This window comes from Haplochromis burtoni, unplaced genomic scaffold (assembly GCF_018398535.1).
Source record: "Haplochromis burtoni strain Fernald_Lab_line unplaced genomic scaffold, NCSU_Asbu1 Contig_34, whole genome shotgun sequence".
Lineage (NCBI taxonomy): Eukaryota > Metazoa > Chordata > Actinopteri > Cichliformes > Cichlidae > Haplochromis > Haplochromis burtoni.
In genome coordinates this window covers 2,265,664-2,285,742 of record NW_024582395.1, presented here as the reverse complement: position 1 = coordinate 2,285,742, position 20,079 = coordinate 2,265,664, and the positions used below count along the sequence as shown (strand labels likewise).

General features: G+C 39.3%; 1 protein-coding gene across 4 annotated transcripts; it reads left to right on the top strand.

The window, feature by feature from the left end:
* Positions 1-739: 739 nt before the first annotated feature.
* On the top strand, positions 740-17,765 carry prr16 (proline rich 16). Of its 4 annotated transcripts, none has more exons than XM_005919085.3 (3): positions 740-1,658; positions 7,730-8,811; positions 16,336-17,765. In XM_005919085.3, the coding sequence occupies exons 1-2, from the start codon at positions 1,524-1,526 to the stop codon at positions 8,594-8,596; spliced, it is 1,002 nt and encodes a 333-aa protein (XP_005919147.1). In that variant the 5' UTR covers positions 740-1,523; the 3' UTR covers positions 8,597-8,811; positions 16,336-17,765. The 4 variants fall into 4 exon arrangements, with proteins under 4 accessions (XP_005919147.1, XP_042075456.1, XP_042075454.1 ...); XM_042219522.1 differs by lacking the exon at positions 16,336-17,765 and adding an exon at positions 10,693-12,738; XM_042219520.1 differs by lacking the exon at positions 16,336-17,765 and adding an exon at positions 9,906-10,668.
* The last annotated feature ends 2,314 nt before the right edge of the window (positions 17,766-20,079 follow it).

The following is a 20,079-nucleotide window of genomic DNA, read 5'->3' as shown; positions in this document are numbered from 1 at the left end:
CCCCCCCTTTAGTTTATGTTAGTTTCCAAACAGTTAGGAGTTACTTCTTCAATTATGAAGTGGTATCTCTCTAACGCATTTCTAACAAATAGGACTCAGCAGGTTAAGTTCAACAATACTCGGTCTGAGCCAGTACAACAGAACAAGTATGTAGGCTACTTAAACAATCACAGAGAATGCTGTGTGATCCATCTGAGTACATTCTGTACTCTTTGTATGAGTTGCTACCATCAGGAAGATGGTTTAGAGTTCATCAGGGAGAAATTAATAATTTTAAGAACTCCTTTGCTCCTCTGTGAATCAGAATATTAAACTGTAGCCTAAAATAAGTTGAAGCTTCACAGGTTGCAATATAAGCCAGTTCAAAGCCAGTTGGAGAGATGCAGATTGTTTGGTTGTTTTTGATTTTAAATCACTGCTTTTATCTCCTAGCGTTACATTCCCATATCTAAATAATCAACAAAATAAAGTTGGCAAATATCCTAATTTTATTCATAATAGTCATATTTAATACATTTATTTTACAGCCCTTACAATACTATTTATTCTATATACAGATAATAAGAAGTCCTGCATATTAATTATGCATATTGCGGGACTGGCAGTAGTTAGACTGTAGGGATAGCCCACCTGTGGTGGGGATGTAATGATGTTATTTGAACGCAACAAACAGAACCGTTCCGAATCACGAAGAAATGTTAACAAATTTGCAGGGCAAATGACGAGAACACCAAATAAAGTGACTGAATCAGCAGCATCCTCTTGATATAACAGAGAGAGAGGGAGAGGGAGAGAGAGCGTGAGGAGGAGCGAGAGAGAGAGAGCGCGTGAGGACAGCGAGAGAGACCGCGCACGAGCATCCTGTGCTCAGACTCTCCAAGGAGGCTGCGATGTAGACAGGATGAAACTGGCGGGGTGTTTTTCCGAGGACCGTGCCTCTCGGTTGTCGTTACCTGTCATGGTATATCATTACCATCTATTAATTATGTGGAGAACAGGAGGAGCTTATTATAATTTTGTCGATGCCTGAGGATTATGGACCGTTACAGTAACGAACAACTGTGTAACGGTTCGGACAGCTGCCTCTTTCTTTTTCTTTTTCTTCTTCTTTCCCTTCTTTGCTTAAACAATTTTTAAAGCGCTGGCGTCGGTGATTTTCTAACAAAATGTTGAATTTAGCGCTCTGTCGACGTGAAGGATGCCCGTGGCACGTCATTTTTTGTTGCCGTTGGACATAAACCTGTGGACGGGCGCTGTTTCCCAGGCAGTATGATACAATATTTTGACATAACCGTTATTTTTGTGTGTTACGCTCTATTGCGCATGCCTAGTGTTAGCTATAGAATGCTGCCCGACGCCACTTCTCTCCGTCCTGGCCGTGATTTAGGAGAGAAAAAGTGACGGCAGCTGGGGGACTACATAGCAAAAAAGAGAGAGAAAATGCGTTGGCAAAGTGGCAGCGTGGCGAGCAAAGGATTTGACTTGAGATCCTTCATGAAATAGATTGTGCCATAAACTGAAGAATGTCAGGGACACCAAATGCAGAAGCTGAAGGAGTAGTCTCCAAAGTAAAAGTGAAAAAGGAGATCAAGACAATCGTGGAGAATTTGGAAACCATCCTGGGAGATCTTAAGGATGTAGCTAAAGAGCTCAAAGAGGTAAATTAGAAGAAGTATTCTGCCATGTGTCGTGTTATTTCCACAGGCTTGCTGTAAGGGTGCTTTTTCTGAGCATCCTTGACTGAGAAGAGATGGAGGGCTGACATCGACCTCACCAGTGGGGCCTGGAAAAGACTACACACCGTGCTCCTGCCTTTCCCATTAATGTATGTGATCATTATCACCAACATGAGAGAGATTTGGCACTGGGAAATGGCAGGACAGCTTCTTCACCCTGACTCATAAGCTTTGATGAAAGTGTGAAAAAAATGTGATCACAATTAATATTTAATGGACAAGTTGGTGCAAGCAGGAAGGTGATTTTGCATTGAATTTCATCATCTTAATGCTGACTGTTTTGTTGGTCCAAATGATTTCCTGTCAAATAATAGAGAGAAAGTGGTCTTCTTCTTTTCACCTGTCACCTCCCTGGACTCCTTGTGGTGTCTTGCTTATCTTCATCTTTCTTTGTCTCTCGGCATGTGTATTTGTGGCTGTCCTCCTCCTCTCTAGTCCTAAAAGATCAAAACTCTTTTAGAGCTGTCTGACTGAGGTCTCAAATCTCAGTGATGGAGAGACTACAGATGTTTCTGTAGAAATCAGGATGATATTTCAGGTTTATATTCACAGTCACAGAACCAGTAATATATAGCTGCCTCTGTGACATATTTCCCTTCATTCACATTAAGGTGGTTTCTCTGAATCAGTCTCACCCCCTCACTTGAAATAACCTGCAGTCTTACCTGCTTTTATGCTTGCATTCCTCTGCCGACTGCACACCAGGCATCCAGTCCGCTCTGCCAAACCTCTAACCTTAACATGACAAGCTGTCATTCTAATACAACTCTATTGCGTACAGCCTGTGGTACATTATGGATGGGTAGCCGACACAGCATCTGTCTCCTTCTGCCGCTCTGTTCCCCTCACTCTCCTTTTTTCCTGCAACTTTGACTAAATTACACTCCTTTTGTGTTTTTCAGCAGTTTACAATATGTCACAGCAGGCACCAGAGATAAATGAGAAGAAGAAGCCATTGTAATCTGTCTATTCTGATCTTTTTATGTTATGTGCCCTTCCTTTTTCTTCCCTTCTTGCTTTTTTTCTTTTGCTTCTGGGAGATTGTGTAGAGGATCAGTTATTCTGACATCGCACACACTAAACACATACCTCCAGGGGGTGTTACTATCAAAGCCAGTGTTTGGGGTGTAATCCATTTGAAATGCAGTTATCTGTTATAACTCACAGACGGGGCTGGAGCCGAGCCTGGCTCCAAGGAGGGACCCTGCCCAGATGCTTGGCACTGCCGCCGAAGCTGCCTGGCCTACAACAGGGGCTGCACACTGGGATACTGGTATTACCTCTTGTGTGTGTCCCAACAAATTATCCATTTAAAGACTGCATGGAGAGTTTAGCACTCTGCCCTAGCCTTCTCATCTTTATTTTTATCGCTCCCTCTCAGTCACTTGCTCTCTCTTCTTAGTTGCTGTTTGCACATGCATTTAAAACCACATGATAGCAAATGTGCTTGAGAGCAGGCTAATATACTGGGTACTCTAAGATGAGAACCCCTAATCCAAAAGATAAACAACATCTTTGTCTCAAATGTTGTAATTTTACTTTCTAGAGAAATTTTCTCCTTGGTTGCTTTAACGGCTAGGATACTGTGAACCTATGCATGCTCAGCTCAACTTATGTTAGACTTTTTTTAGACCCTATGAGAGCTGCCGAGTTAAACATTAGCAAAATGTCCAACACCACTTCAGTTCTGGGCTTCAAAGGAAGCACCACTCTCCAACAAGGGAAGAGAAGCAGGAAGGAAATGTACTCTAAAGGGAAGGTTTTTGGAAAGACTTCTGAAAATGCCTCAATAACGTGGGCATTATATTACTAAGTACCAGTTATTAGTTCCCAGTAGAGTTTACTATGATTATTAAATTTTATCTGCTGTGTTAAAGACTTCTTGGGCAATGTTTATGATGTATTATAAACCTTTCCAGCATCCAGATATTGCCTGAGCACTGTAGGTGTAAATGAATAGTAGAGTATCTGTGTCCATGGAAGTGCTGAAAGTGCAAGTACTTACATTTCTAAAGATAAAGTGTGCATGGTCTATCATATTTTAGTTGTCTAGTCAGCCCTTGGTTTTAGGTGGGTGTATCTTGTTTGGTCGACAGCTGGAATTTAGAGGTGTCACAATTAGGGTTAATATAGCTTTTATTTTATTTTTTTATTTCAACTTTTTAATGTTTTTATTTAGTGAGTTTAGTTATTCAATTTATTGCCAGTTATTCAAAATTGTTCAGTTTAATTTTGAATAACTAAAAAGGTTAATTTTATTTACCTTTGTAGTTAAAATTTGTCAGGGGCAAAGCAGAAGTTCAGAACTGAAGGAAGTTTCCTCTACAGTCTACATCTTTGTTCTTTTTTCATTAGTTCAGTTCAGTTAGCTGGACTGATTTCATAGTAAGCTCTAGTTAACTATAATAGCCTTGGTTTTGATGGTAAATGGTTAATGGGCTGGTACTTACATAGTGCCTTTCTACTTAATTTGAGCACTGAAAGCACTTTCTACAACAAGTTTAATTCATCCAATTACACAACACACATATTCAGGCAGTTTTATCTATATGTAAGCACTTATCTAATATTCACTTAAACTCAAACTATGAAAGATGCATCTGGAGTAACGTGGGGGTTTGACACATGGACAGGAGTATCTGGGATGGGTCCATTGACCTCCAATTGGTAGACGACCCGCTCTACCACCTGAACCACTGATAAATATAATCACATACTGAGAATAACATTGATATTTAAAATTGAAATATTAATATTGTGTCAATAAAGAATATACGATAATATAGCACATATTGTTCTACTGATTAATAAATGATTGCTAAAGAAAAATCACTACCAAAGTGTTAGCAAAAGACTTTTAGCTTTTGTTTCATAAGTATTTTTAAATAATCTGGTTAAAACTGAATTCTATTGATCAATTCCAGAAACAAACAAAAAAAGAAAAAACATGCATATATATGTAGATTAATCATTCTTAGATGTGTAGTCCATCCAACCTTCAGATCCACCATTTGTTCATCGCATCCAGTATCAAAGTACCAAGATGGCAAAAGTGAAAACGCATAGCAAGGGACTTCACTAAGCTGGCTACTTCCATCATTTGTTAGCTATATGAGAGCAGCTGGGAGCAGTACGACGTGGTGTATTCCAAGAATGGTCAAACACTTCCCAGTGAATATTGATGAAGTATTCATCTCTGTTTTTTATAGATATCTAGTTAATATTGTTATCAACATTTGATACATTTTTTATAACAACATGATGTGACAATCTAATAAGACAGTGTTAGAGGAAATTCAGCTATAGCATTTTGCATGTGCACTTGAATATATGCAGGTCTAATTTTTAAAAAATTAAAGGAACATTTTAAAAACACATAAGATCTTAATGGGGAAAAAAACATGCTGGATATCTTTGCTGATATGGACTGGGTTTTGGATTTATTGGGAATGAAAGGATATCACATTGTTTGATAAAAATTAAGATTATCAACCTACAGAGGGCTGAATTCAAAGACATTCCATAAAATCAAAGTGAAAAAATTATGCGGCTGACTAGTCCATTTTGCCAAAATGCAGCAACTCAAAATGGTACTCATTGGTGTATGGGCCCTGCGTGCTTGTATGCATGCCTGACAACATCAGGACCTGCTCCTAATGAGATGAGTAATGGGTTTCCATCTCCTCCTAGATCTGTGAGGAGATCTGAGCTCCTGGACAGTCTGGCGTTCAATTTGGCTGTATTGGATTTAGGTCAAGTGAGCATGTCTGCCAGTTTAAAGCAATGGGTCCAAGGATTTCATTCCATTTCCTAATGGCAGTCAGGGTGCTGTTGCTCACCTTGTAGAGGTCTGTGCATCCCTCCATGGATATGCTTCCCTAGACCATCATTGACCCATCATCAAACTGGTCATGCTGAACAATCACATGTGTCTCCAAAATCACGTGTCACATGTGTTAAGGGTGAACCTGGTCTCATCTGTAAACAGCACAGGGTGCCAGTGGTGTACGTTCCAATTCTGTGGTTCTATGGCAAATGCCACATCAGGTTCCACAGTGCCAGGCAGTGAGCACAGGACCCACTAGAGGATGTTGGGCTCTCCGGCCACCCTCATTAAGTCTATTTCTGATTGTTTGGTCAGAGACATTCCCATCGGTGGTCTGCTGGAGCTCATTTTATAGGCCTCTGGCAATGTCCATCCTGTACCTCTTTACACAAAGGAATGCCCTGCTGATGGGTAAGGATCTTCTACAACACTGTCCAGCGCTCCTAGAGTAACTACCTGTCTCCTGAATTCTCCTCCATGCTCTGGAGACTGTGCTCGGAGGTGTTGGACTGTGCAGCCTTTCTAGGGTCCAAGTATCTCACACTACCAGTAGTGACACTGACCATAACCAAACGCAAACCTAGTGAAAAAACAACCAGAAAAGATGAGGAGGAAAAAAGGGGTCAGTAGCCTTCATCTATAAAACCATTCTTGTATTGGGTCTCACTGTAGCACCTTTAGTGCATCTGTTAACCCTCTCTGCAACTTAAATGACGAGAAGTTTAACTGGCTTAATTCTATACTCTGATTAAAGTTTTCCTCTATTTATTGTTTTTATTTATTTTTATCAGTACATATTGCTTGTTATCTTCCTGAACAGTTCTTAAGTACTTTCATTATGTAGGATGTGGATGCAAACTTCCGATGGGAAGACATAGATGTATTTTTCTATCTGCTGTTTCATATCTACTGTATCTACTGTATTCATATCCTTTCTGATAAAGTTAGTAGGGCATTTTACATAATTTCTTTTTCATTACAGATTTGTTAAATGTCTCCTAATGGTCTGCTGTCACATGTTGCATTTTAAGGAAACAAAGCCTTCGGTTATGTCTTTTTCATGGTATTTTGATTAATAAGAGAGAAACAGTTTAGTGATCTTTTCACTCCTCTGCACTGTTCTTTTTTTTACATTCCTTTGTCTTTGTCATCTTTTCTCTTTTCTTCTTTCTCAAAATTGGTTGCATATTACAAATGATGGTTCTTCCGTCTTGCATCACAGGATATGTTTGGTGCTGCTACTTCTCTTGAATTCTGCTGGTGCATGAGATTGATGTAATCTATCACTTAGGTCAGAATCTGGCAGGCTCATGGCTTCTCTCATAAATCCTATTGATAGTTATTTTCTCTCACTGTGGTTGTCATTGGGATGTATTAAGCAATCTTCAGTCTTATAAATTTGGAAGTGTTTCCTCTTTAAAATGTAATTAAGAACATACAAAGATTTTAATTTGTCTTTTCCTCTACTTCATCTTCTTACCCTATATCCTAATGCATTTTTTCCAAGTTGGTAACTTTTTAGATGAGACTGTAATAGTAAATATTTTCTGTAGGGCTTCACAATTGAAAATTATGATGGCTTCTGGAATTATGGAAATAAGATTATTGATATAAAACAAATAATTTTAAAGTAGGCTATCTGCTAAAGCGTTAAACTTTTGCTCTTTACTAAAAAAATCCAAACAAACTCTCCCATATGCTTTGGCTGGTTTAGTTCATCTCAGTTCACCCAGGATGACAAAAAGAGAACCTTTTGTTAACAAGAGTTTGGCTGTTAGGAGGAACTTTGGTTCTAGAAACAATGTTTCAAAATTAGGTCAATCTAATTAATAATCACTGACCAAAATATTGCATCATTACAACTTATACCATAACCAGTGGCTCCATGGTGAAGTGGTTTACACACATTCTCCTAACAAATCATAAGCTCCTCGGGTGAGTCTCAGGAGTAGACACAAATCCCTCTGGGCTTGAATCAGGAAGGGCATCCAGCATAAAAATTCTGCCAAGTGAAACATGTGGAGATACCTGCTGTGGACATCCCTTGTGAATAAGGACGCAGCTTTTACAGTTTATACCATAAACTGGCCTAATTTCATCTTCTTGTGACACACTTATTTATTTTTCCTTCAGCTGTCATAGTTACACTTCCTATTATCACCAACAGGTTGTTCATGAGATTGACACCCTAACTTGTGACCTGCAGTTGGAGGAAGACGGACTAACAGACAGCTCAAAGACAGACACACTGAACTCCAGCTCGAGCTCCACCACCACCACTACCACTGCATCCAGCCTGGAGAAGATGAAACTCTTTCCCGAAGACTGCATATTTAAAACACCTGCTTCCCTAATGCCAGTCCCCATCAACCCTCCTGGAGTCCTGACTGTACTCAAGAAGCCACACCCACCTCTACCACCACCAAGGCATACCCCGCTGAGAGCCGAGGACCACAACGTTAAAAATCTGCCTCATCCAACTTTAGTGTTATCAGGGAATCTATCCAAGGCTAATGGGTCTCTATTAAGGAATGGTGGGGTTTTCCCATTGAAATCAAACAGGGATTTATTTTCCTCTACACCATGCTTCATTTCTAATGACAGTGGAATCCCTGAGTCGGGTCTTGTTCCTACATTGCCCAGACCCATGCCTCTTCTACGGCATGAAAAGAACAAATGCCCCAAGGCCCCTGGCAGGGAGCCACGTGAGAGGGAACGTGTACGTTTCAGCGAGAAGGTTCAGTTTCATGGCTACTGCCCGGACTGCGACCTCCAGTACGATGTAGATGACACAGAACTACACTTGCAGGCTGAGCTGAATGACTTGAGGCTCAGCCCAGTACACTGCTGCTCCTCTTCCCCTCCTCCTCCTCATTCTCTTTCCCATGAATTCATGTTGGAAAATGGCGGTCTACCAGTCAGCCACAGTTTCCCACCAACAGGAAACACTGCTCCACCTTGTGTGCCTCCTCACACACCTTCTCTCAAGCCCCAGAAAACAATCCTTCGCAAATCAACCACCACCACAGTTTGACACCAACTCCCCTTTGTTGTGTCTAGTTTAAACATTTTCGAATCATTCATAGTGTTTTCTACTTTATGAGTGCTTTCTACTGCAGTTGAACTTTGGATTATCCAGAGAGAAGAAAGGATTGGAAATAATAAACAAAAGAGCGGATATAGTGAGTGGAACAGAAGAAGGCATCGCCGTGGGCATCAAGATGTACATGGAGAGATCAGGACGAAGCGGTGAGTGTTCCCGAGTGTGCCTATACGAGTTGTTCATCAAGAAGGTTTGTTTGCTCCAGCACATCCCCATGAGTCTGTCTGTGTTTTTGTGGTTTTTTAGAGTATCTTCGTATGTACAGTACAGAGGTGTTCCCAGGATATTTTTAAAGAGCACAGCACAGGAAGAACCAAGAACAAGACAGGGAATTAAAATTGGTGTAGAAAACTTACAATTTTCATGTTCATGGGTACTCCTGTGCCCTCATACAGATGCCATTGCTTGAAAACTGCCACTGCAACTTACCAAGCCTCAATAGGCACAATATTAGCATGTATAATATACATGATATTATTAGATCATAACTGTTGATTCATGAATTTGTATCTTTTTAATGTTGCAGCTGGAAATTATTTCATTACTTATAGCTTAAAAATATTAAAACGACAGTATATTTTAAAGTAAGCAAAAAAAAGGTAATTACAGTTTCTTACAATTTAAAACAGTTGTTGTGAAGCACATAGTATATTTGAATTTAAAATATAGTGAAAAAGAAATAGCAAGCACTAAAAGAAAATTGCATGTGCATATGCCATACCAAGTCTGTATATTTAATTTAAGAAATACTTAAATAAAGTACATTAAAACACTATAAAGTAACTTGTTAAATATAACAAGTTATATCCCAGTACTGTTCCTGCTAATGCTATTATCTAAAGATATAGGGCACTTTATCCAGGAGTGCCTATTTCATATTTCAAACATGGGGCGAGTGCCACCCCATGTTTCCCCTCTGGACACACCACTGCATCTGTTTGTTGGTTCTTGGGCAACTGATACTGGTAGACTGCTTTTTGTTTTGTTTCTTCCAGGAGATTGTTGGTACTGAGTCTATTACTTGGGATCTTCTCCATTAGCAATAATATAATGAATTAATATCTTTCTAGATGAAACAATAGCACCCACTTCCCCTAGATTTTATACAAAAACTTAAAGATCTTCCAATATGCTGGCACATAAACAGAATATATCTTCACACATACCTGCCTAGATTCACAGTTAGGGTTGTGAGACAGACAAGTGAGTTGGTACTACCTCTTCCTTCATCACCTTCCAGGATTCATTTTGTTGACGTGTGAGACTGTAGAAGTAAAAGGAGGGAGAGAAAATGAAAAGAGTGACACGGCAGGTTGGAGAGAGAGAGAAGGAAGTGTTAGCTGATACAGCTGGCATTTTGATTTGCGTCGACAGACGTCTCCACAGCACATACTAATTGAAAAATGTTTTACTTTATTTTCTAATAAAAATCTGTCTTTAGCAATGCAAGTCTCATTTTTGTTGACATCTACCCTCCACCCGCTGTGATATCAGCACCACCCCCCTGTGATGTGAAGCTAAATGGACAGTAAGCCTATCAGTTCTGCTCTTGAGTGGAGAGAATCAGGCGAAACAATGCTGAACTATTTCCTTTTAAATCAGCAGTAACATCGGACCATCTCAGTCTATATGAACAGTTGGTAGTCTCCACTTTATTGGCTTCCATTAAGAAGCATGTTTCAGAAAGTCTGTTATTTTTGCATGTGTGTGTGAGAGAGAGAAATGTGTGAGCATATGGCTGATATTTCAGTACATCTGAGATTGTTTTCAAATCTGTGTGTGTGTGTCTGCATATACGTCTTTGTATTTACAAAGGTGTGTGTAAAAGCACGAGTCAGTTTGCCAGACTGGGGAGACAGCACACCCAGGAGTTAGATGAGAATAGTAGCACCTTCCTCCCAGCAATGCCCTTAATTAGCTAGATTAGACTAGAGGAGATAACAGCACTGCCTCAGAAAGCCTTTGTACCAACATTAGCCTTGACAAAGCTCTGAACCGCTGCTAAACATATTTTTTATGACAAACAGTGAGAGAGGAGAGAGCAAGCCGGCAAGCAGAGAAACTGAGGAAAGAAATAAGGAAGATAAGAAGTAAGAAATAAGGAAGCAAGGTAAAGATGTGTGGAGGACAGTTGTGATGTTCGGGAGGTATGTTATATAAACAGTGAATTTAATATGTATATCACTTATATGTTCTGTTGGGGTGGTGGGGGTGGAAATCTTGAAGGTTAAAGCTGAGAAAACCAGGGGAATGAAAATCGCACATTGATGACTAAATCCAATGCAAGACCTCACTGGCCTTACAATCTAAAATCGGCATCTAGATTAGGGATCAGTGGATATTTAGCCATGTAAAAAATGAGAAAGAGTAAGCACGAGTGGGGATGAGGGCACATAGGGTAAAAGTGTGGGACAGAGAGAAAGTGAGTGTGCCGTAGAGAGAGACAGACAGAGAGATGGTGATGCAGTGAAAGCTGATGCTCTTTTAGCTGCATTGCCCTGCTGTTGTGTAGAAAATGTGGATGTATGTTTTTCCACTCGATTAGTGCTCACGGCACAGAACATCCACTGTATTAATGTTGTATTCATGGTTTTATGTCTGGCAGCAGCATGCACACATACGTACATATTGAAATACTCATACAAATAGGTACATCATCAGTAGATCCTACTCATATGGGCTTCTGCCACCGTAGTAGTTTTTTAGTAGCTGAGGAAATTGGCACAGTGTCATCATGTGATTAAAGATGTTTAAAGTTGTTTTGTTGCAAATTCTGTGCTTAAAAACTCTTAGGCTAGCTCAGTTTAGTAATAAACTTCAAAATCTTTTACCATATCCATCCATTCGCTTCCGCGTGTCCTTTTCAGGGTCACGGGGGCGCTGGAGCATGTCCCAGCTGTCTTTAGGGCGAGAGGCGGGGTACACCCTGGACAGGTTGCCAGTCTATCGCTGAGGTTCCTTTACCATATATTTTTTTAAATCTCTTATCCACCTCAGTATCTAGGGCTGGAAATTAACCCAGCTTTCACAGAGTGAGAGGTAGGGTACGCTCTGGACAAGTCACCAGGGCTAGACAGAGTCAGACATCATCATAGACAGATAAACAGAGAAAGACTTCTATTCACATCACATCCAACCAATTAAGAGTCACCTAACCCTTACTTTAACCTGTGGGAGAACATGTAAACTCCACACAGAAAGGGCCAGCCCCAACTGAGGTTGAACCCAAAACCTTGCGGTGAAGCGACAGCGCTAAACATCATACCACCCAAAATGCATACCAAATTTACCCGTTTCTGATCAAAAACTGTGATCAAATAACTAAACACAAAAAGAAAAACATTGAAAACATTGGAGGCATCTGCTTTATTTTTCCTTTCCCACTCTGTCTCATTTGTGGCCATTTGCTGTTGCACCTTCCACTCAGATGTCTTACTGAATACAACATGATATACATTTTGTAAATTATGGGCCTTGTTAGAGACAAAAGTGCTCAGTTCTGGTATGTTTTAGGGCGTGCCTACTTTGGCATTGATAAGCTTTTGCCACATCAACATAAAGTTGCCAGGGTACCAGAAAGGTGGTGGTCAATACCAGAAACAGTAGAATGACATGGCTCTCAATACACATGTTGATATGAAAACACAAAGATATTCCCATGTATTTGAATGTATGATCATGTATTTAAAAAAATTACAAAAATGGCATTTCTGTATATTAAAGCACAGTACAAAGAACAGTACAAAACCTAAAAAGCTAACAGTATATTTTGTTGACTGAAATAGGAAGCCTGCTTACATTATTACAATTACATTACATTAGCTTAAGCACGTTATATTAGACATTGCAAACATTTTAGCCTGTGGGAACAAACTGTCTTAAACAAAATGGTAATGTGTAATTCAGGATAACATAAGAAGGATAATACTTTAAGTGTTGTTAACATTACGTAAAACGTATTCAGCCTGAATTCTTGGATGACTAGGTGCTTCAGTAGGCAAGGCAGGGCAAGTTTATTTGTATAGCACAATTCAACAACAAGGTGATTCAAAGTGCTTTACAGAGACATTAGAAACAAGAACAAATAAAAAACATGATTTAAAATTGATTAAAACAAGCAAATAAACTAACTAACTAATTAACAAACAAACAAACAAACAAACAAACAAAACAGTATATAAAATCAAAACAGATAAAATCAGAACAGTAGATAAAATCAGTAGTTAAATGTAAGTTTTGAAATTTAAGCTTAAAAGTGTGGATTTGGTGCTTTATTCAAATGCAGCTGAGCACAGGTGAGTCTTCAACCTGGATTTAAATAAACTGAGTGTTTCAGCTGATCTGAGGTAAAAAAAAAAAAAAAGTATTTCTTCCCTTGGTCTAAAAAGCATGTTTGCACATTTACATGCTGCCTTTTGTGTGGCATGTAAGGATAGACTAGAACACGTGCTCTGCTTAATGTTTCACAACAGGACTAACCAATACAAGATCACAGTGGCTCACATTGTCCATTTTTTCTGAAGTGTTTCTAAATGTTTATTCAAAAAATATTTCTCTCTTAAACTAAGTCTGCTGACTCCAAAATGTTGTTGATGGTTTTTTGTATTATTTGTTTGTTTTGCCCTCTCACTTCAACACTGCAAAACAGATTATCATTATATTCTTAACCTTTAAAATGTTTTGGCACTAGTGGCAATTTATTCATTTTAATAAAATTTCACAACCATTAAACATAGTTAAAACAGAAGCAGGTACACATGAACTTTGTTTTGTAAAAGGGACGTTAAATTATAGAATTTGTGGACACACAGACTACAGCTAGCTTTCATTAGGTTTACATGTTTCAGTGTGTTGAGATTTGCTCTGCCTTTCTGGTATTACTTTCAACCTACTCTGTATTAATCTACCAGACATGTGTGACAGAAGGATGCCAGTATGAAGTGGGAGAAACTGTTCTGCCATTTGGGCTGGCTGACCGATGCAAAAGTGTTTCATCAGTCACTGGTTTAATACATGCATGACCTATTATCAGATTGTTCTTGTAACACAAAAATCACTACTCCTCTGACCATGGGTGTAGGAGTTTTTCACAGTTTTTGCAAAGGCTAGCTGAGCTCCAGCGCTCCAGGCTTGAGGATGAAGTTGTAATGGGCAGGGAGGAGGTGGATATTCACCGCCTCCATCATGAGTCAGGACTGACTCAAATGCACTGACCTACTCCCTACAGCTCACAGCTCTTGTTTATAACCCATCTCTCTCTCTCTCTCTCTCTCTCTCTCTCTCTCTTCCCCCCGCCCGTCTCATGCTCTCTCTCACTATTTCTTCATTTCTTTCTTCCTTTCCCCTTGGATGATGCTTTACTCCCACTCAGCAGCATCTGTATGCATAACACTCTCTTTGTGCACATGCAGCTCCATATACATGTGGGTGAGGTAGCTATTATTAAAGCATATCTGACACTTTGTACAGCAAACACTCCTGTTTGTAGGCTTAATAAAAAAAGGTCAGGCACTTCCTGACTTTGAATGACAAAAAACCTTCTAGGGATGATGGCTTTTACTCCCTATTGTTATGCGTCCAGCACCGCCTCCATGTACAGCTTTTACATTTCAATCCCACGTCCTGCTGACGTCAATAGTCCATTTATCGGGTGAATTGGTAAACATCCGCGTTCCATAATGAGTTTGAAAAATCCTTACATGTAAAGGCTTGATGTGTAAATTTGGATATGTTTCAGTAACAAGTGCAGAAGAGAGGATGAGCTCATGAATGGGGGTTCATTTAAATTAACAAACAATCCAAGTTTAAGAATGACCAATTACAAGTGTAGGTCTCCATTTCACATTATTGTAACTTAAACAGGGGCTCGTCCAGGATTTGGATCCAAGACTCACACAGAGTCTTAGTAAAACTGTAAATCCAAACCTGTCCCACGGCCTAATAAAGGAGACGTGGAAATCAGTTTACTTTGTGCCCAGATCAAAGTGAAATTCATTTTATTGATTGTTTTGGTATTCTTGGTGATACATAGCCTACAAATGCACCTGATTGATTTTCTGTGTTCCAGAAGCTGCAATTCAAGCAGAGTTAAACATTTTCTGCATCACCAATTGAATGAATGTAAAACCACAGACAATACGAAGCACAGTTTGTGCTGGTGTAACTTTATAGCTGGCCTTCAATTGGTAGTGTTAACAGGTTGCATTCCTTCAGCAGAGAAGCTGAATGGTACTTAAAGCACACTAAATAAATCAACATAAATGTGGTGATCCCAGCTGATTATAAATACATTTAAGAACATAACCTGCTCCAGACCAGGTTATATGTTCAGGAAAAGTTGCCATGGTGATCTAATCAGGTGATAACCACCTCTATAACACATAAAACTCTGACTTTAAGCTTAACATAGCTTGCTAACCCATTAATCATGCTTTGTAGTACACCCCTCTGCTCTGTTACTATGATTTGTTTCTTGCTATAATAGTCAATGCATGTGCTTATAGTGCTCCCACTGACTGTATTGTCTTCGTTCCATTTTCCAACCTGGCATGTGCACAATGTGCGATAAAACCCAAAAGATGTGTCAGAGTGAGACACATTTTGCCAGTGAATATTAATTAGCTGTTGTGTCTCGGTCTGATTGTTTGTGGTGATAGTCTGCCAAGAGACACAGTTGTCTGTTTGCTCATCCCATTCTGCATGCATCATTTACTTTGATTTTTGTTTCCCTCAATCAACTATATTTCATAGCAATCATTGAAAAATTAAATTGGTATGGGGGAAGCATTAAACAAAATGAAAACCAAATCATTTTGGTGTTTTGTGCCAGAGGCATTACATCTGTAATGGAGATGCTGTGTGCAGGGTTCATTAGAATACAAATAGACATGACCTACATTGCCAAACGCCAGAGCATTCAGAAGTAAATCTGGTGCACATTAGGCCTGAATACTGGCTCGTCTTGGTGCTTCTCTGTCAGTGACTCAGGCAAAGTGATGATTTGGGAACGTGAGTGGGCATGTGTGTTATTAAAATGCATGTGCGTGCTCATATGCATTTATTTTCATTTTAAAGGGGATATGTGTGCATGAGTTTTAAAAGGTGAAAAAGAGTGCAAAAAGACTCATGGGTGTATGCAGCCATGTGTGTAACATGGAGTCAAAGGCCGTGAGATGGCTCGGTGCAACTTAGAAAGCTTTGGTGGTGAAGCAAACTTAATCTGAGGCTTTCACGCTCCTTTGGAGATTGTTAAAAGTTAGAGGCATCAGCTGCACCTTACTCGGGGAAGGTAAACAATATTTCAACAACAGGATCAGATCTGTAAGAGCCACAGTGGCCCAGATGGGGTCCTCTGCTCATTGAACCTCTTCAGACTTGAGTGAGAAACACAGAAAAAAATGCTATTTAAGGAGTCCCACAAGTCTGGGCAAATTGTCTGTCACAAAAGGGAAGGCTTTTTAATCCACGAAGAAAAATGCAAGACTGTTCAGTCTTAATAACTTTGATGGCTCGTGTATGTGTTACTGGGCATTTGTGCTTTGGCATATTTTCATTTTGGTCAATGAAAAGTGATTGTTAGTGCTGTGACTGCTCTGTCAAGTGGCTCTCCACTGTGCAGCCAGATATTCACACTAATATGTTTCCTCTTTTTTCTCTCTCTCTCTCTGCAGGGCCCATTGACACACTTGAGATACGAGACAAAGGGATGCTTGCTTCATACACCGATCGACCCCGGTTGATCAGGCAGGGAAGAGCCAGAGCTGAGGCCAAGCATCCACCACCATTTGCATAGCTCTTGCATAGTGCTTGTGCTGTTTGTGCACTAAGCAACCTCTGGGAACCAGCTGTGCTGGAGCAGTGTTACTGTCTAACTGGCAAAGCAGGAAGGGTAGTCACTGTGTGTGTGCAAAAAGATGAATCTATTGATGTGGAGGTGATATTTTCATTCATATAAATGGTTGATTTAAAGATTCAAACACCGATGAAACCTTATCATCAAAAGTAAAGATGAACCAGTACAAGATGGGGTGAAATAATGTCAGCCAGTATTTGATTGATGTCTATACTTGTTTTTGCTTTGTGCGTGCTCAGATGGAAATCAATAGCTCCACTCAACCGATGGAATTTGCCTTTTAAGAATTGTAATTGTTTGTGTCTGGAAAGCCCAACGGTTCAGCCTGGGAGCGAAACGCTCTCTGCCGGACTGCAGATAAGGAGAAAATAATAGCTATGTCAGTACGTGCCATATGCACAACCACAGCATGTTTTTGGAAAGACTCGTGTTTTGAAATGGTTGATGATGCGGTCACTGGTCCTTGTCCAGACATTCTGTTCGTTGTACATCAAAATCTATCCGCTCATCTGGTGCCATACAAGCTGTGTTTATTTCACAATGACATGCAGAGATTCAGTACAGTGTGGCATAGTTACAGCTTTAAAGGGTTATTGAAGAAGTAATAATTTGCATCAAATTTTTTTTGTATACAAATGTACATGTATATTTCAGGCATTTTTCTACAGAGACTTTAACATTTAAAGAGATGATATTTTTGATATTGTGTTGGATGACTGAGAGGTATTTTGATGAAAGCTGACATTCCCTCGAGGTATATGTTTTTCAGGGCAGAGCAAGATGAGTTATTTATACATACCGAATCGTGTTTACATGAATGAAAAACTTAACTATTATAACTTAGAGAAACTTTACAATGTCGGCTGCAGTGGGAGGAGGAAAATATAATGCAGAGATGAAACGTGACGAAAACCAAATACCTAGTTGTGCTTTATCAGAAGGGAGGCATGGGACTGAATGAACGCATGACTGACTCTTCACTTTGTCCTGCCATCACTGTGTTTTTCTATGCATTTCTGTGGAGAGGCTGTCTGGTAGTGGGCCTGGAATGCTGGATTTTCTGCCCTCCAGAACAGAATTAAATAGTATTCCCTCTCATTCCCTCATCCATCGGGTCAATCCTGACGTCAATATAAACCTGACAAATTTCCATGTTGCTCTGGGTAATGAGTCATAGGTAATTAAAAAATGATGAAGTACTTTTATATATATATAGCACTTATAAAAACCAAATGAGTTATAAAGAAACAGAGTAACAAGATGAATATTACTCCAAATAGATCAAATATATACAGGATATACATAGAAAATCAGTCAAAACTCGTCAAAGTTCCCACCTGACATCCAAAAAAATCAGCTAAGCAAAAAAATGCAATAACTTACATATTAAATGAAATCATGCAAGGTTTAGTACAATGAAAATTAGTTACTGGCCATCAGAGTAGATAAGAGTTAAAACTCACTTTTCATTCCTTGCAATTTCACCACAGGAGATAACCAAATGACCTTTTCAGCACTGAGAAGGCACTAAACTCAGTTAAAAGCTGAAATTAAATCAGTTCTATACCCACTGTAAGTGTCCCCATCTACAGCCAATTCACCATATTTTTTTCTAAAACCAACTGTAAGCATCAATATTATGGAATATAATCACCGTTTCAGCAGAAAAATTGTACTAATATAACATCTGTGAAGTAGAGTAACAGAAACACCCATCAAATATGGTATGAGTGTTGATATTGCGTAGAGAAGCTAAAGAGGGCACTTTGCAACTTATTTGGAATGCCAGAAACACAACCAGCCTTTCTGAACAGAGTCGGCATAAAGGAGTGAATAAATGACTACAAACAAATATGTGTGTCTGAAAGAAAAAAAATATTGGCCGATATAGCAGACTTTTTAAATCAGAAAATACGGGTATCTTAAAAGTCCTACATCAGTCAGGCTCTAGTTTAATGATATCACCATGTGTGTAACTGGTAAAAACCAACAGCATGAAAGGTCTGCTTGGTACCAGTTTGGTACCATGCTCATATGTGACTTCTTCTAGTGGGTGGATGTAAAATTCATTTGGTTAAGGTTAAATGTGTTTTTCCACTCTGATAATTTCATGTACTTCATGTACTTAAGAAGTACATTGATGTCTAAAAAAATGCTGTAAAAAAAAATAAGGCGAATTAAAAGGCGACTAAATTTCCACCCGCTCCATGTACTCATTTCAGGTCTGTAAGTCAGAAAATATCCACAGTATGAACAGGAAATGTTGCATGACTTCATTTAGTATGCTGAAGATATTGCACACAAAAATAGCTTTTCTGGGAGGTTAGATGAGAGGCATTCACAGGTATTTCATGTAAACATGATTGCTGGTGAGCAACTTTTTTTTATTAGCACACCCCCTTTGATACATTTAGATTAGAGGCATCGCACACACTTGTAAACCTCACCTCTTTGTTCAGATACTGAATTAAGGACTAAACTGACTCAGCAATGAATCGCTTTTAAAGCTGATTGGAATGTCTCAAAAAGTTGTTTGTGTTATTTTATTGTGGGTCTCAAAAAGTTGTTTGTGTTATTTTATTGTGTGTCCACAAACTGTTGGGAAATAACCTGTGAGAAGTAAACACTTTGCACTTGGTCAGTGTGCGTGTGTGTGTGTGCTTTAAACCTAACAATACTTTTAGTGCTGATTTTATGTCTGTATTCTCTATTAAAAGCTGTCCTCTTGTGCGTTTATCTAACGGATATGTTGAGCCTCTGTGAACCGGGAGCCCAACGGAGGAAATTAAACTGCCTCCGAGAGCGTCACACTTCATCAAAGTTACCAAAAAGCAGTGAGAGCAAACGTTTCAAAAAGAGAATGACAGAAAATGGCATCAGCAGCTGCATCAGTTAATTGAAGATTAGTGTGATGAGATAGCAGGCTGGCAGTGCTAAAGGCCATCAGCTGTCTCCCGAAGATATTCAGAATATCGTATTCATTAGAATAATTCAGATGAATTCATGGTGGCTTGTCATGGTCATACAAAAACAGACCGCGGCCAGCAGCTCAGTGCCATAAAAGTGACAGGGTTACAGGAACAGGGCAGCGGTGGCCTAGAGGACAGAGGGGAACATCATAAGTTCAAATGCATGAACTGGAAAGCTCTGCTAAGAATGTGCATGAGAAAAAGATATCTTTAACTCTGCCTTTTGGAGTGCCCTCAAGCAGGGCTCTCCATGAAAGGACTGCAACAGAGCTGGGCAGCTGTTTGCAGCCCAAGTGAATGGGAATCAGGCCGTGACAATAAAAAACTACTTGCATTTAATCCCGGGGTGCCTTATGTTGTAATTATAGTAAATGTGCAAATTTTCACAAAGCAGAACAAACTAAAGATGCTCGTGGTGCTATGATACTATAATGAATGTGTTACTGATATATAACAAAGCTATGATTATTTAGTTACAATATTAAAAATTTAGGAACCAATAGCCCTACTGATTGGAGAATGTTAAATATATTTTGAATCCTGAGGCAGTAATTACCATAATATGTGATTATTTTACTTGAAATATGATTAAC

Bases quoted from the DNA above. Each gene is read 5' to 3' on its own strand.
- prr16 (XM_005919085.3), top strand. From the start codon at position 1,524: ATGTCAGGGACACCAAATGCAGAAGCTGAAGGAGTAGTCTCCAAAGTA. The intron at 1,659-7,729 runs GTAAATTAGAAG...TATCACCAACAG, and splicing joins TAGCTAAAGAGCTCAAAGAG to GTTGTTCATGAGATTGACAC.